Here is a 14753-nt window from a genome sequence, read left to right as displayed (position 1 = left end):
CCTTAGAGGAGAGGAGAGGAGGGAGGCAGCTGCGAGTTTTTTTGATTACAACTTTTTATGTATTTTTTTAAAATTATAGGCAACGAATATGGCCAATATCATCCCGGCACAGTGTCTTACACATACACAATGTGTTGCCGCTTCAGTAAATTTTTCATAATATGGTCTAATTATAGCCAACTGCAATTGCTGCAAGCTACTTTAACGTAAAACGGAAACCTGGCGCAACAAAGGAAAATCAGAAGGAATTAATGAATTCTAGAACAATAATTAGTTCTTTGGCAGATGTCTATAAATACGAGCCTTTTGTGTCTCCTACAGAAATAAAACATGGAATTTGTTAAGCATGAGCATCCCCTGATCCTATATGATCACTATTATGGTGGTGAGGATGATGCTGGTTGCTATCTCTGTGACCAGCCATTTTATTCTGCACTTGCATACTCAGTCTATCGCTGCAGTACCCGAGAAAGGAGAAGCTCTCTCGACGAATGCAGTAGTTTGATTCTGCACAAAAGCTGTGCAGAATTGCCCGTCCAATTGACAGACTACTTTATGCACCCACAACATCCTCTCACCCTTGTTACCAAAATTCGACGTTATTATTTCGGCGCCCCCTGTTCAATCTGCTCTCACCAATCGTCGCATATGACAGTCTATTCTTGTGAGCTATGTCAGCTTTCAATATGTCTAAAATGTGTTACATCTCCACTTGTTTATCATGGCAGCCACAAGCAACACGCACTAGCGCTAGTACAGCGTTCGGCCTCTTTCTGTTGTGACGCCTGTGGTAAGGAGGCTAGCAGTTCGTCCTCGTGTAAATGCAGCAGTTGCCCCTATTGGATCCACATTAGTTGTGCACTCTTATCTTCTTCTTTCCAATCCAAATTTCATAGTCATCCTCTTCTCCTGGCCTATTCTTTTCCTAAACAGTATCTGAATTTCAAAAACAAGTGCAAAGTCTGCAAGGACTTAATAAAGCCTACACTGTGGCTTTACTATTGTGCCGGTTGCAGATTCTTTGTCCATCTCCAATGTGCCAAGGCTGAGACGATGACGAGGTTTGTGGAAAAATACACGCATAACTTACTTTTAACTGATTTATTTAAGAGTGAATATCACTTTACACGCCTTATATTTGGACGCTTTTTTCAATTTAGTCTCAAACTATATATGTTTCTTGTTATATTACGTACACCTCCATATCTAAACTCGTTTTCTTTGCACTATTTTGACCATATTGCGTCCAAATTGACTAAAACCATTAGCATGAGTTTACCATTAGCACGAGTTGGAGTAAAACATTAAATATTTATATAATTATAGTCTAAATTTAAATAAATATTTCATGTTTTACTTAAGCAAGTCGTGAAGGGGACCAAAACATATTCTACATCTTTACTTAAACATGCTTTTAATTATTGGCGTTTAGAACATTTTTTTTTTTGTTGTTGAGGCAAGCACAAAGTATTGTTTTTTTAGACGACACTACTATCATAATCAAGAGAAAACCAATATATGCACAAGTGTTATTAGAAAATGCTTCATGCATAAAATTTGTTGCAAAATCTCACAGAAAATGACATGTATGTTATGTTTTGATCGGAATGAACCCATGTATTCATATAAACATACCACCTCAATTGTCATGTCATTTTGTCCAAAAATCAGTACACAAATTTGTGCATATATGTAGCCCTACTCCAGATTATAATGCTCTATAATGTTATTAATTGCTAATATTTATGATATTGATTGATTTCAGACCACTGGGTGATGAATTTGGTAGTTTGATGCACTTGCCATGTCGAGATGAATCATCAGTAACCTTGTTGCGGCAGTTATTAATCCGTCAGATGATGATTAATCAGGGAGAAGCTGATGCTTTGACATGGACTTTTTCTCCAATTTTAACCATTACAACAGCAGAAGCCGCAGCAGAAGGAAGAGATGATAAGGAGGTGATCCATCACTGGTCTCACGATCAGCATCCCTTAAATCTTAGAAACAAATCCAAGAAAGACAACACTGAAGATTGTGATGATGAAACTATTCATATAGTGTGTGATGGGTGCACAAATCCAATCAACTCAAGTGCTACACCTTATTATGAATCAGGGCCGTCTGGGATTTTTTTGAGGCCCTGTGCTGACTTTAAGAATAAGGCCCTTCCAAATGACAAAATAAAATTTTAATATATTTAAAATAACAAGATATCATAAACAAAATTAGACTACTACAACCGAAAAATTGTTTGTTTTTTGAGTAGTTAGACTTGAATATGTGTGTGACCGTGTGGGATTTACTGCTTGTACAGGGTACTAGTTTGTGGGGAGAGAGAGAAGGAATAAGAAGAGACGTGCATGGCTAGGTCTTGGGAGTTGAGAATTGATTAGTGTTTAAATAAAATAATGATAAAAATTAAAGAGATATTAATTTTATATTTTATTTATCATGAGTATACCAAAAGATAGAAAGAAGCAGTTATAAATTGGGGGCCCTAAATTTTCATGGGCCCTGTGCTGTTGCACTTGTTGCACTCCCTCAAAACCGGCCCTGTTATGAATGCCATTCATGCCAGTATTTTCTCCACAGGTACTGCGCAGATTTGCCCAAACAGATGCAACCCTATAAGTTCCCCTATGAGTTTGAAACTCTACCCGATAATTATTCCCTAATTATTTATACCAAAATTTCTTCAAGCTACTTATTCAGATGTGATGGATGCAATCAGCTTAAAAGTGGAATATACATAGCCACCCATGATGGAAATTACAAACTCGATATTGTGTGTGCTACATTACCCAGTAAGATCAAACATGAAGCTTTCGAGCAACCCTTAGTTCAAGTCGTAGCTTCCACTCGGACCTATATGTTCTGCGATGCCTGTGGACTCCGTATCGGCAATAATGAAGTATTTTTTAATTCAAGAGCTCCGTGGTTCACTTTACATGCACATTGCGCGTTTAGACCACACAAACTGAACCACCCCTGGGATTCTCACGCCCTCACCTTGATTACTCCCGAGGACATCATCGAAGATCATCCTCAAGATTTCAATTGTGAACATTGCTCTGATGACATAGACGCAAACTACTGGTTCTATCATTGCAGTTTATGTGATCTCTCTTGTCATATGAAGTGCATTAATAAGTTGTATAGGTACTCTAATATCAATTTTAATGCTTCAGGAACACAGATTGAGCAGCAGAAGCTTCACGAGCACGGCCTCACGCTTGTTTTAAGTAAAAGAAAGCGTTGCTGTGCAAGCTGTAGTCGGCAAGTCTTTTATGCGCCCGTATTTCATTGTACCACTTGTAATTTTATTATTTGTCCGTCTTGTGTCCTCGATGTCGATGCTAGTCTGTTTGAATGATCTGGATACCAGCTCCAACCAATCTTTTGTATTTTGTTATTCCTGATCAAATTTAAATATATGAATTATTGTGTTATTTTTCATCTTAAAGTATTGTTGATAATTTTGACAATAACGAGAATATGAAAGCTAAAATGGAACTCTGTATTGAAGTGTAAAGTACAATTACAAGAATGTGTGTATTTAACCAACTAGTTAGTTTGAAGAAAGACAGAACTAACACTAGTTGTATCCATTTTGTTTCTAACTAACTGTGACAGCTCATCGTCTGATGTGGCAGAGAATATTCTTGATATATCAACTAACTCTGCTGTGTTATGTTGCTCTGTGTTATGTACTGCACGAAGTGCTTGGTGTTGTGCAGTACTCGACTCAATAATTATCGTGCAGGCCGATCGAGCGATACTATTATGCGATCCTTGGCTTCAAAACTAAACATATCATACACAATTCATCGACTCCTCGAAAGTGATTGCTTCTTCGTTTACGTTAGAATATATTCTATTCTCAGTTGTTTTAAATATTTGAACAACTTCTGCTTTATTACTAACATTTCATTGGAGAATTTAGTGTTGTCTTGAGCTTGAAGGATAGAGATGACAATCGGGTCGGTCGAAACGGGTTTAGTAAAAACCAAATCCTAACCCGATTTTTTTTTGTCAAATCCGAACCTGAATATAAAAGTAATCAAACATACAAACCCGCGAATAAGGCAAAGAACATATGAATTAAAAGTTTTAGCTCATCCAAGCAACAAGCAAGGAACCAAGAAATAGAAAATGATATGAACGGAATATTTGCAACTCTTAATTAATGTCATATTTGAGACATACCTTGTAGAAAAATAATTTATGAGTCGATGAATATTCATTTTGTTTAATAAGTGACTTGTAACATGTCCCATGTAATAACTTTTTATTATTAATAAATCCTTAAATAATTAAATGTAGCTTCAAAGGATGTCTTCTTAATACCCGTACTAATTATCCACCGAAGCAACAGAAATTTGCAAATGGAATTTGTGAACCATAGCCACCCACTAATCCTCAATGAAAATTTTCACGGTGGTGAAGAAGATGCTTGCTATCTTTGCAGAGAGCGATTACGCTCTACACCTCTGTACTCTGTCTATCGTTGCAGCAGCAGAGATAATACTAGCGGCCTTGCTGATGATGCTGTCAATTGTGTTAAGTTGTTTGTGCACAAAATCTGTGCCGAACTGCCCCTCAAAATCACAGACTACTTTAAGCACCCTCAGCATCCTATTACCCTTGTCCGTAAAATAGATCTTTCCCGCAAGCACTGTTCGATCTGTTTTTGGGCTTTATCGCATACCATAGTCTATTCTTGCAAGTCGTGTGATCTGACAGTTTGTCTAAGATGTGCTACATCTCCGCTTATTTATCATCCCAGTCACAATCAACACGCTCTAGCGTTAGTACAGCGCCAGGCCTCTTTCTGCTGTGACGCCTGTGGCATGGAGGCTAGCAGTTGGTCCTCGTGTAAATGCAACACATGCCCCTTTTGGATCCATACCAGTTGTGCAATCTTATCTTCTTTCAAGAAATTTCAGTTTCATATACATCCTCTTCTCTTGGCCTATTCTTTTCCTCAACAGTATCTTAATTTCAGACAAAAGTGCAAAATCTGCAGGTGCTTAATACAGCCAACACGGTGGTTTTACTATTGCGCCGGTTGCAGATTCTTTGTCCATCTCAATTGTACAGATACAGCTCTTGAGATGACGATGAGGTTAGTGGAATAACACACACTACATATACGTATCTGTATGTATGTGTGTTTTATTCATAATTTCTGTGCATGTTTGGCTGACACAACTTCTAGCTTTTTTTTATAAGAAGCCGACTTCTACTTTTCTTGATCCATTTGTGTAAAAAATCAGAAGCACTTATAAGAATCTGAGAATGTTAGCCTTTGTTTAAGGACTTCTACTTCTTTCTCAAACAGTTTAATCACTTATAAGTCTTAAATTATTTCTCAATTTTCTCAGTTATAAGCCTTCTACTTCTTTGTTTAAGGACACATGCTAAGCACTAAAATTGTGTTCACTTGGATGGAATGGAATGAAGTGAGAATGGAATGAATTTTGTACTCTAAAATGATGTTAATCAAAGAAAATGTATATATTTTTCATTCCTTCAATCATTTGATTCATACTATTTTAACTAGAATTCTAACTCGCATGCTTTGGAACGAATGCTCATTCCATTTCTACATCATGTCGTTTCCTTACAATTTTTATCACAAAAAATTTAAACACATTCATATTTAGTTACTAGTATCTCATACTCTTTTCTTTCTCCATAAATTCTCTATATAATTTTTCATTCCATTCCATTAACACAGTCTAAATTCAATACAATTAATTCATTTTGTTTGACCCCTATTTTTTTAATAATAATAGACTCTTGCATATACAAAAATTACACCAATCAAAATGAGCAAAATGTATTAAATTAATTAGTACTTAGAATGTGTCGTGGGCTTAGTAGATAAACAGAGCAAACATTGTGGTGCACAAAAACAGCAAAATATACATTCCTTTTTGCTCATATTAATTGTTCCTCTTTATGATATTAATTGATTTCAGACCATCAGAGGATTTTGGTAATATGGTGCACCTACCTTCTCGAGATGAATCATCACTAAACTTGTTGCGGCAGTTGTTCATCCATCAGATGATGATTAATCAGAGAGAAGCTGAAGCTTTGATGACGTGGTCTTTTTCTCCAATTTCAACGGTTACAGCAGAAGTAGCAGGGCCTAGTAAGGAGGTGATCGATCACTGGTCTCACTATCAGCATCCTCTAATTCTCAAAAAATGCAGTACTCTTAATACACAGTTGATGACGGTGAAAGACAACGATGAAGAATCTGATGCTGACACTTTTATAGTATGCGACGGGTGCACAAACCCAATCAACTGCAGTAATACATCTTACTATGAATGCCATACATGCAATTATTTTCTCCACACGTATTGCACAGAGTTGCCGAAACAGATGCAACCTTATAAGTTACCTTATAAATTTGCCCCTTTACCCTTTAACAAATCCTACCCGATCATCTTTTCCAAAGTGCTATTTGTTCAAATGTAATGGGTGCAACTATCTTAAAAGCAGAGTACACATAACCACCCGTAATGGAGATTACAAACTTGACATCGGGTGCGCTACGTTACCCAGTGAGATTAAACATGAAGCTCATCAGCACCCCCTAACTCAAACCGTAAGCAGCTGGGATTATTATCAACAAGTCAATAGTTGCGACGCCTGTGCGCTTCGTTTCGCTGAGAAAGAACTCTATTTTAAATGTGACCTTTGTTTCTTCAAAGTACACATACAGTGTGCACACAAACTGAAGCACCGCTGGGATTCTCACCCCCTCACCTTGATCACTCCCGAGAACATCGTCGAAGATCATCCCCATGATTTTAATTGCGAACATTGTTCTGAAGACATTGACACCAACTACTGGTTCTATCATTGCGATTTATGTGATCTCTCTTGTCATATGTCCTGCATTAATAACTTCTACAGATACTCTGCTATCAATTCAGGGATTCGAACATTCAGCTGCGCCAGAAGGTTCACCAGCACGGGCTCGAACTTGTTTTAAGTAAAAGAAAGCGTCGCTGTGGAAACTGTCATGGCCAACTCTTTCTTTCGCCGGCACTTCAATGTACCCCGTGTAATTTTATTATTTGTCTGTCTTGTGCCGATGCTGATCAGTTTGATTAATTTCTACATCTCACTTGTTTATATTATTATTTTCTTTAGAGCAAATGTATAACATTATTTTACACTTGTTTGATTATAATTGCGTGGAATACGATCTTCAGTTTGGATGCAGAATATTGTACAATTGTTCCTTAATTAATAATTCAAACCGACGAGACGGGCAAAGAATGTATGAGTAATGCTAGGTCCACAGAAACGGATACAGAAAGATGTACAGAATGACATGGATTCTACTATCTTCTGTACAGAACATAGTGGAATCCACGTCATTCTGTACATCTTTCTGTATCCGTTACTGTGGACCTAGCATTACTTGGCAAAGAATATATGAAATGCAAGAAACTACGTAAGAAAAAAAGTGAAGAAGATTTTCGAATCTTGATAAGTACATCTGTTGGAATATGGGCTGATGAAGAAAAGGTTATTTAGGTTGCTTTGCTAGTGTGCTACCGCCAATAGAGAACTCAGACACACATTTTAAAATTTCTATAAAATATAATTTTATAATAGATGTTTAGTCTGAACTAACTATGCTTGCTTTTTCCTGTCTAAACAGAACTTAGCAATATGGAATTCGTTAAGCATAACCATCCCCTAATCCTTGATCAAAACTTTCACGGTGGTGTAGAAGATGCTTGCCATCTCTGCGACGAGCCTTTACGCTCTCCACTTATGCACTCCGTCTATCGTTGCAGCAGCAGAACTGATGGCGGCAATATTGCTGATGAAAATGTTGATTGTGTTAACCTGTTTGTGCACAAAAGCTGTGCAGAACTGCCCCTCAAAATTACAGACTACTTCATGCACCCACAACACCCTATTTCCCTCGTCCCAGTAGAATCAACCAACTCGAATTGGTCCTGTTCGATTTGTCTAGAGGATTCCTCGAGTAAATTCAGATATTCTTGTCATTCTGTAAATTGTCTAGACTTAAAAGTTTGTCACAAATGTCTTACATCACCGCGTGTTCATCATCCCGGTCACAATCAACACGAACTGACCATAGTCCAGCGTCCAGCCTCTTTCCGCTGTTATGCTTGTGACAGCAATCATAAGGACTCGTCGTCATGTAAGTGCAACATTTGTCCCTTCTGGATTCACATGAGTTGTGCTCTCTTGCCTTCTTCTTTCCGGCTTCCATTTTATAAAATACGTAGATCGCATAAACACACGCTGCTCTTGGCCTATTCTATTCCTCCACTCTATGCTAAATTTAACCAAAAGTGCAAAATCTGCGAGCTTCTCTTGAGCCCGGCACAATGGCTTTACTATTGTGCCAGTTGTAGATTTTTTGTGCATTTTCGATGCGCTACCTCCATTTGGATAACCAAATCAAAGGAGAGGATTCCATGGTTAGTAGCATATGTGCATTTTTTTAATTTTTTATGTATGTACATGTATTTATTTGGTTATCCATTATACTTCTGTTTGCAGGACTGATGGCGCTTCCATTACTGGATTATTACGCAGCATCAACAGAAAACCGTCAAATTCTGAGTACTTCTCGTTGTTCTTGAATAACATTGTCATGAAATATGAAATGATCACAGATTCAAGTATTGTTTTTTTTTTTTTGCTAGAAGATTCAAGTATTGTTGTTGTGTTGCGAAACAAAATTATGGAATAATTTTTATCCTTATTGCTGTAGAACAGAAATCTATACTTGTTTGGCATGTAAAAGCATAAACACTGCTGTTTCACCAATGTAACTTGTGAGAACTTGTTAAGTTTTGCACCATTTTATTATACTATATAAGTTGTTTGGCTTGCAAAAACATAAGGAGTACTTACAAACTTGTTAAGTTACTAAAACCTCGAGGTATTAGAAATAAATTACGAGGTCATTAGGAAAAGAATTTGTCGCAAGTGCACAAGATTACATTGCTCTCTCTTCTTAACTATGATTCATGACGTTGGTTCATTTCAGATCTCCTGAATCTGACGATGATATGGTGTACCTGCCCATGAGTTCTGAATCTTCAGTACAATCTTGGCGACGGCTTTTAATCTCTCGCGTAACGAGTAGTCATGAAGAAGATAAGGATGTGATTAATCACTGGTCTCATGATCAGCATCCACTATTTCTCAGAAAAAAATTTAGTACTCCTCCCTGTACAAAAGCACCAGCGGTGAATTTGAACAATGCTGACGATGACACCATCATATTATGTGACGGTTGCACAAATGCCATCGACTCTAGTAACACTTCGTATTATGAATGCCGCCTGTGCAATTATTTCCTTCATCGTTGCTGCGCTGAGTTGCCTAAACAGCTACAATCCCCACATCTATTCTACCGAAGATTGTTATATGATTTATCTTCGAACTATTTATTCAGATGTGGAGTGTGCTTTTTGCTGAAAAGTGGGATGCGCATGAGCATTAGGCATTACCAACTTGATATCGGCTGTGCTTCGTTACCTAAATATATCAAACATGAAGCTCATTCGCATCCACTTACTCAAGTCTTAGGCCTGAGTTTTTCGCGGTGCCAGGCATGTGGACTATCTTATGAAGAGGAACTTAACTTCGACTGCACATTTTGCCACCGCTTCAAATTATGTGGAACATGTGCACTGAGACCACGGAAACTTGAGCACCGCTGGGATCCTCACCCCCTGACCTTGATTACGAATCCTGAAAACATCATCGAAGATCATCCTCAGGATTACAATTGTGAACATTGCTCTGACGACATAGACACAAACTACTGGTTCTATCATTGCGGTTTATGTGATCTATCTTGTCATATGAGTTGCATTAAAAAGTTTTACAGGTACTCTAATATCAAGTTCAACACCTCCGGTATCAAGATTGAGCAGAGGCTACACGAGCACGGCCTTACACTTGTTTTAATCAAAAGAAAGCGTCGCTGTGGATGCTGTGATTGCGACTTTGAGAATGCGCCAATGCTTCAATGCACGCCTTGTAGTTTTGTGATTTGTATATTTTGTGTCAACCCTGGCCTTAAATTACGATATGGATCATCCTTATGATTTGATTGTAAGTTATTAATTTGGTTTTATGCATTGGTAAGCATTATTGGCTTGTTAAATGATTTATTCTTGGTAGATGGTGCAATTAAGTTGAAGATGAATGAATGTATATGCAAAATTCTCAAACGAAGTATCAATGAACTCTTGATCAGATGATATCGTTTCAACCATATATTCGCTAAGCTAACTGGGCAGCTTTTCACATACTCGTAGATCTGTTATAGTTGTTACATAGTTTTGCTTGGTGCCAGTCTCATTTTTCAGAAACCCAAGAAACAACACACCGTCTCTCTGTCCTTTGCTGAAGCAGAGTATCTGCATTGCCAAAAATCTATGCACTCAACACATTGATATCGATTGTCATTTCATTCATGAGAATGTATGCTCTGGCTTAATCTCATTGTCTTATATTCTAGCCTAATCATGAGAAACCATGACATTGCAAAGGTAAATGCAAGTCATAAATTAATGAATACGAAGTTCTTTCTTTACAATTCCCTTCCCTTCTACTGTTAATCTCACTGCAAATATACAAGTTTAGCAAAAGGGTGGCCTTAAGGCATCAAGTGAGGCAAAGAATAAAAACATAAAGAAAGGAATGGAATAGTTATTCACGAAAGTTAAACCGGTGATTCTTAATCCATACCACAAGTAAAGAATATATAAGGAACATGAGGCAAACATAGAGCTGTAATTCGAATCAGGCATCTCGCGAGCTGGCCCGGCTCGAACTCGTTTAACTGGGATGGGCTCGGCTTTAACGAGTCGTATTCGAGCAAAGGTTCTGGCTCGTTTAATTAAGCGAGTCTGCTCGACTCGACTGGTGAAATTAAACGAGCCAAGTTCGGGTAAAGTTTTAGGTTCAATTAAGTGTAAAATTATACGAGCTGACTCGCTCGACTCGTTAAAACCAAACGAGCCAACTCGACACGACTCCTGAAATTAAACGAGTCGAGTTCGGGCAGAGGTTTAGGCTCGATTAGCTAATCGAGCCGGCACGGCTTGACTCGATTGAACTTGGCTCGAATTAGGCTCGGATCGAAACTCGACTTGCTTGACGCGAATTACAGCCCTAGGCAAACACACGAGGCTTGATTGGTCAGTCGAAAAAGACATTACACAAGTCGCCTCGTCGCTCGTCTGAACACACAAACACATGGCATTCATTGAGCACAGGCATCCTCTCATTCTGAATGAGAAATACTATGGTGCCGAAGGCGATGTTTGCTACATCTGCAAGGATGCACTACACTCTCGGCTCATGCACTCCATTTATCGTTGCTGCAATAGCAACATTAGCGACAGCAGTAGCTCAGGCGATGATATCAAGCCTTTTTTCAGTAGCCAGATGGTCAAGAAGAGCCTAGGAAATACAGAGTTCTGTGTCCGGATTACTGAAAATGAAATAGATTGCTCCAAGTTGTTTATTCACAGAAGCTGTGCAGAGTTGGCTTTAACAATTTCAAACTACCATATGCACCCACACCATACTATTTTCCTCAAGTCTGAGATGAGGGCGAGTTGCAACATTTGTAGTCAGGGGCTAACAGGCCTACTCGGCTATACTTGTCGAGAATGTTGGTATTACTTTTGTGTAAAATGTGTTACATCTCCGCGTGTTCATCATCCAGGGCACAATCAGCATGAACTAACGTTAGTCCAGCATCCAGCATCGTTTCGTTGCTATGCTTGCCAAGATGATCTTTACCCGCCTTCCTCTTCATGTCAATGCACCATATGTCCGTTTTGGATTCACTTGAAGTGTGCTCAGTTACCTTCTCTTCTTAAATATAAATTTCATAGACATCCCCTGCTCTTGTCCTATTCTCTTCCGCAACAGTATCTAAGGTTTCGTCACTACTGCTCAATCTGCCATGCCACCTTGAGCCCAACCCAGTGGCTCTATCACTGTGCCAATTGCAGATTTCTGGCACATATCAGTTGCGCTACGTCAACAACAAAGACTTCTCAGAGATTGAGGTTAGCATCCTATGTACTTGTTCATGTTTCATTTGTTATTATCCTAGTACAGAAAATCTGATTTATTATCCCTTCCTATTTATCTTATACAGTAATTAACTTGAATGCCTCGGATTTATTACAGCTCATCTGATGATGAATACAAAAATCTGGTGCACTTGCCTATGCCAGATGAAACATCAGTAAACTTATTGCGGCAGTTATTCATAGAAAAGATGATCAGTAATCATAATGCATCAAATGACACGGATTCTTCATTTGCTTCTTCTAGTAGCATAAAAGGCGCAGCCCGTGAAAATGTGCTGATCAATCATTGGTCTCATGAACACCACACACTTGTCATGATAAACAAACATGATGCAGCTGACGATCACCTTATTGTCAGAGATAATAATGGTGATAATAGTATAGTATGTGACGGATGCACCAAACCAATCTATGCAACTGAAGTATCTTATGCATGTCATCTGTGTAAATATTTTCTCCACAGGTATTGCGCGAAGATGCCAAAGCAACTGCAATCTACGCGTTACCAAGACGGCCTAATGTTGCCTGACATCTCATCTTACTTTTTCTTCATTTGCAACGGATGCAAATTTCCTAGCAGTGGCATGCGAATGATGACTGAAAAAGGCGATTTCCAGCTAGACATCGGATGTGCATCGCTCCCTCGAAGCATCAAACATGAAGCTCATCACCACCCCCTTACACAACATGAAAGTGGTCTTAATAAAGAGTGCACAGCGTGCTTAAGAGATATAGACGACTATGAAATCGTATTTGGCTGTGACAAATGCCGATTCTATCTCCACGGAAGATGTGCCCTTAAGCCATACAAAATTATCCACCGTTGGGACCGTGATCACCCCCTTTCCTTGAATCTAAATCTCGACAACATTGAAGATCATCCTCATGACTTCAATTGTGAATATTGCTCCGAAGACATCGACCCGAGCGCCTGGTTCTATCACTGCCGTTATTGTGACATATCATTTCATATCCACTGCATTGATTTATTTTACAGGTATTCACATATAAAGTTCGGGATATCGGTTGACATTGATCACCAGCTGCATGAGCATAGTCTCACAGTTGTTCTCAATGAAAGGAAGCGTTGCTGCGGAATATGCCATCGGCAGCTCTGTAATCCACTCTCGTATGCTGCACCAGTCCTCGAATGTGAGACCTGCAATTTCATTATTTGCATGTCTTGCGTTCACCCTCAATACATACAGAGCGGATCTAGCATGGTATTTTTAGAGGGCACCGAGCAAATTTTTGAAAAATAGATATTATGTATTTTCAAACTCTTTTCCGAACATTTTTATAATTTCATAAAATTTAGAATTATGTAAAATTGTCGAAATATTTTAAAAGAGAACACGTTTCCGGTGTCACTTTATGGATCTGCCCTGTTGGAATGAAAATTCATAGTTTTGTATGACCAACCAATGAAGACGTTGTACGAAGTGTCCTGTCCATATCTTTCATTCGAATGCTAATCAAAAAATTCTATACGGTTCCTAGTGTCATCTAGACCAGTACAATACATAACGGATTCTTGATTTGAAATAAAATAAAAAAAGAAATAAAGTATAATGCCGTATCACTCCATTGATCTATTTATAAATTGTTATAGAATTCATTGTCCACAGTGTTCAGTTTTCTGGCTAGTGACATGTTAGATGTGAAAATGAACTAACAGCGACTGTCTAGCTATGAAATTAATGATCAAGACACGCTAGATGCGTACACAACGTTCAGTTAATCGGTCCAGGTTTGATGATCGTTGATTTTTATCGATAGACAGATGCAACTTTCTACAGTCATCACAGTGCTGTAAGATCATTGATTTATTGAATTTTTTATTAATCAAAAAATATTTTACTAATTACACTTTGATTTGACAAAAAATTACTGATTTGTATCAAAAAAATTCTAACAAATTTCTGATATTTTAAATCGACAGATCAATCGATTATTTTTTATTTCTGATTTATACGACTATACATTTTTATTAAGAAATTGAAGACTTAACGCTGGTGAAAAAAAAATAAAAAATCACCAATTATATATTGTAACAATCATCTACGAGAAATTCGAACGATGATCATCTCAAGCAACTTCCTATGCTTCGAGTCAGTACTTGTTCTGCTTTATACTCTTGTCGATCTTCAATATATTTCATTTTCTTCGGTCACACGTATAATTTCGTAAATCTGGCTTAGTAAAGTCTAACGAAAATTCTAAAAAAGAAAAGATAATATCATTTCCCATTCAACCACTGTCTACGTCACAACTACTACTTGTCTCTCACCTTCATAAAATATCATTTTCCATCATTTTTATATCTTTAAACAATAAATAATAATATAATTATTCGTTTTCTGGCTGACCTAGCCAAGCTTCATTTTCAGTCCTCTATAAAATGATTAATTTTCCCACCTCTTGTGTTGTTTACTGATGATGAACAAGAGACAAGAAGTAAATTAAAGCAGGGCTTTGCCTTTATAACACTCAAGCATGTTGAGAATAAAGACATGGGAGCAAGTAGAATATCTTGAATGTGTCAATTCTTGCGAGTATAAAAATGAGTCACAAATCTTAACTATTTGTATTAGAAAATTGTTGATCGGTTTA

At 37.8% G+C, this 14753-nt stretch overlaps 3 protein-coding genes across 3 annotated transcripts; all 3 read left to right on the top strand.

Annotated features, from left to right (window-relative positions):
- The first annotated feature begins 4260 nt into the window (after positions 1-4260).
- On the top strand, positions 4261-7163 carry LOC108213815 (uncharacterized). Its single transcript, XM_017385602.2, has 2 exons — positions 4261-5128; positions 5988-7163. Exons 1-2 carry the CDS (start codon positions 4389-4391, stop codon positions 6493-6495), a joined length of 1248 nt encoding a protein of 415 aa, XP_017241091.1. The 5' UTR covers positions 4261-4388; the 3' UTR covers positions 6496-7163.
- A 509-nt stretch (positions 7164-7672) lies between these two features.
- Positions 7673-10237, top strand: LOC108212784 (uncharacterized). Its single transcript, XM_017384499.2, has 3 exons — positions 7673-8489; positions 8572-8634; positions 9065-10237. The coding sequence occupies exons 1-3, from the start codon at positions 7705-7707 to the stop codon at positions 10131-10133; spliced, it is 1917 nt and encodes a 638-aa protein (XP_017239988.1). The 5' UTR covers positions 7673-7704; the 3' UTR covers positions 10134-10237.
- Positions 10238-11286: 1049 nt separating this feature from the next.
- LOC108212783 (uncharacterized) lies at positions 11287-13546 on the top strand. The gene is made up of 2 exons (XM_017384498.2): positions 11287-12113; positions 12238-13546. Exons 1-2 carry the CDS (start codon positions 11290-11292, stop codon positions 13400-13402), a joined length of 1989 nt encoding a protein of 662 aa, XP_017239987.1. The 5' UTR covers positions 11287-11289; the 3' UTR covers positions 13403-13546.
- The last annotated feature ends 1207 nt before the right edge of the window (positions 13547-14753 follow it).

The sequence above is a fragment of the Daucus carota genome, chromosome 3 (assembly GCF_001625215.2).
Source record: "Daucus carota subsp. sativus chromosome 3, DH1 v3.0, whole genome shotgun sequence".
Classification (NCBI taxonomy): domain Eukaryota; kingdom Viridiplantae; phylum Streptophyta; class Magnoliopsida; order Apiales; family Apiaceae; genus Daucus; species Daucus carota.
Note: the sequence above shows the minus strand (reverse complement) of the source record. Positions and strands in the feature narration are given on the sequence as shown.

Excerpts from the sequence above, each read along its gene's own strand:
- LOC108213815 (XM_017385602.2), top strand. The coding sequence starts at position 4,389 with ATGGAATTTGTGAACCATAGCCACCCACTAATCCTCAATGAAAATTTT. Across the intron at positions 5,129-5,987 it reads GCTCTTGAGATGACGATGAG|ACCATCAGAGGATTTTGGTA; the intron begins GTTAGTGGAATA and ends AATTGATTTCAG.
- LOC108212784 (XM_017384499.2), top strand. The coding sequence starts at position 7,705 with ATGGAATTCGTTAAGCATAACCATCCCCTAATCCTTGATCAAAACTTT. Across the intron at positions 8,490-8,571 it reads TCAAAGGAGAGGATTCCATG|GACTGATGGCGCTTCCATTA; the intron begins GTTAGTAGCATA and ends TTCTGTTTGCAG. Across the intron at positions 8,635-9,064 it reads AGAAAACCGTCAAATTCTGA|ATCTCCTGAATCTGACGATG; the intron begins GTACTTCTCGTT and ends GGTTCATTTCAG.
- LOC108212783 (XM_017384498.2), top strand. The coding sequence starts at position 11,290 with ATGGCATTCATTGAGCACAGGCATCCTCTCATTCTGAATGAGAAATAC. Across the intron at positions 12,114-12,237 it reads AAGACTTCTCAGAGATTGAG|CTCATCTGATGATGAATACA; the intron begins GTTAGCATCCTA and ends GATTTATTACAG.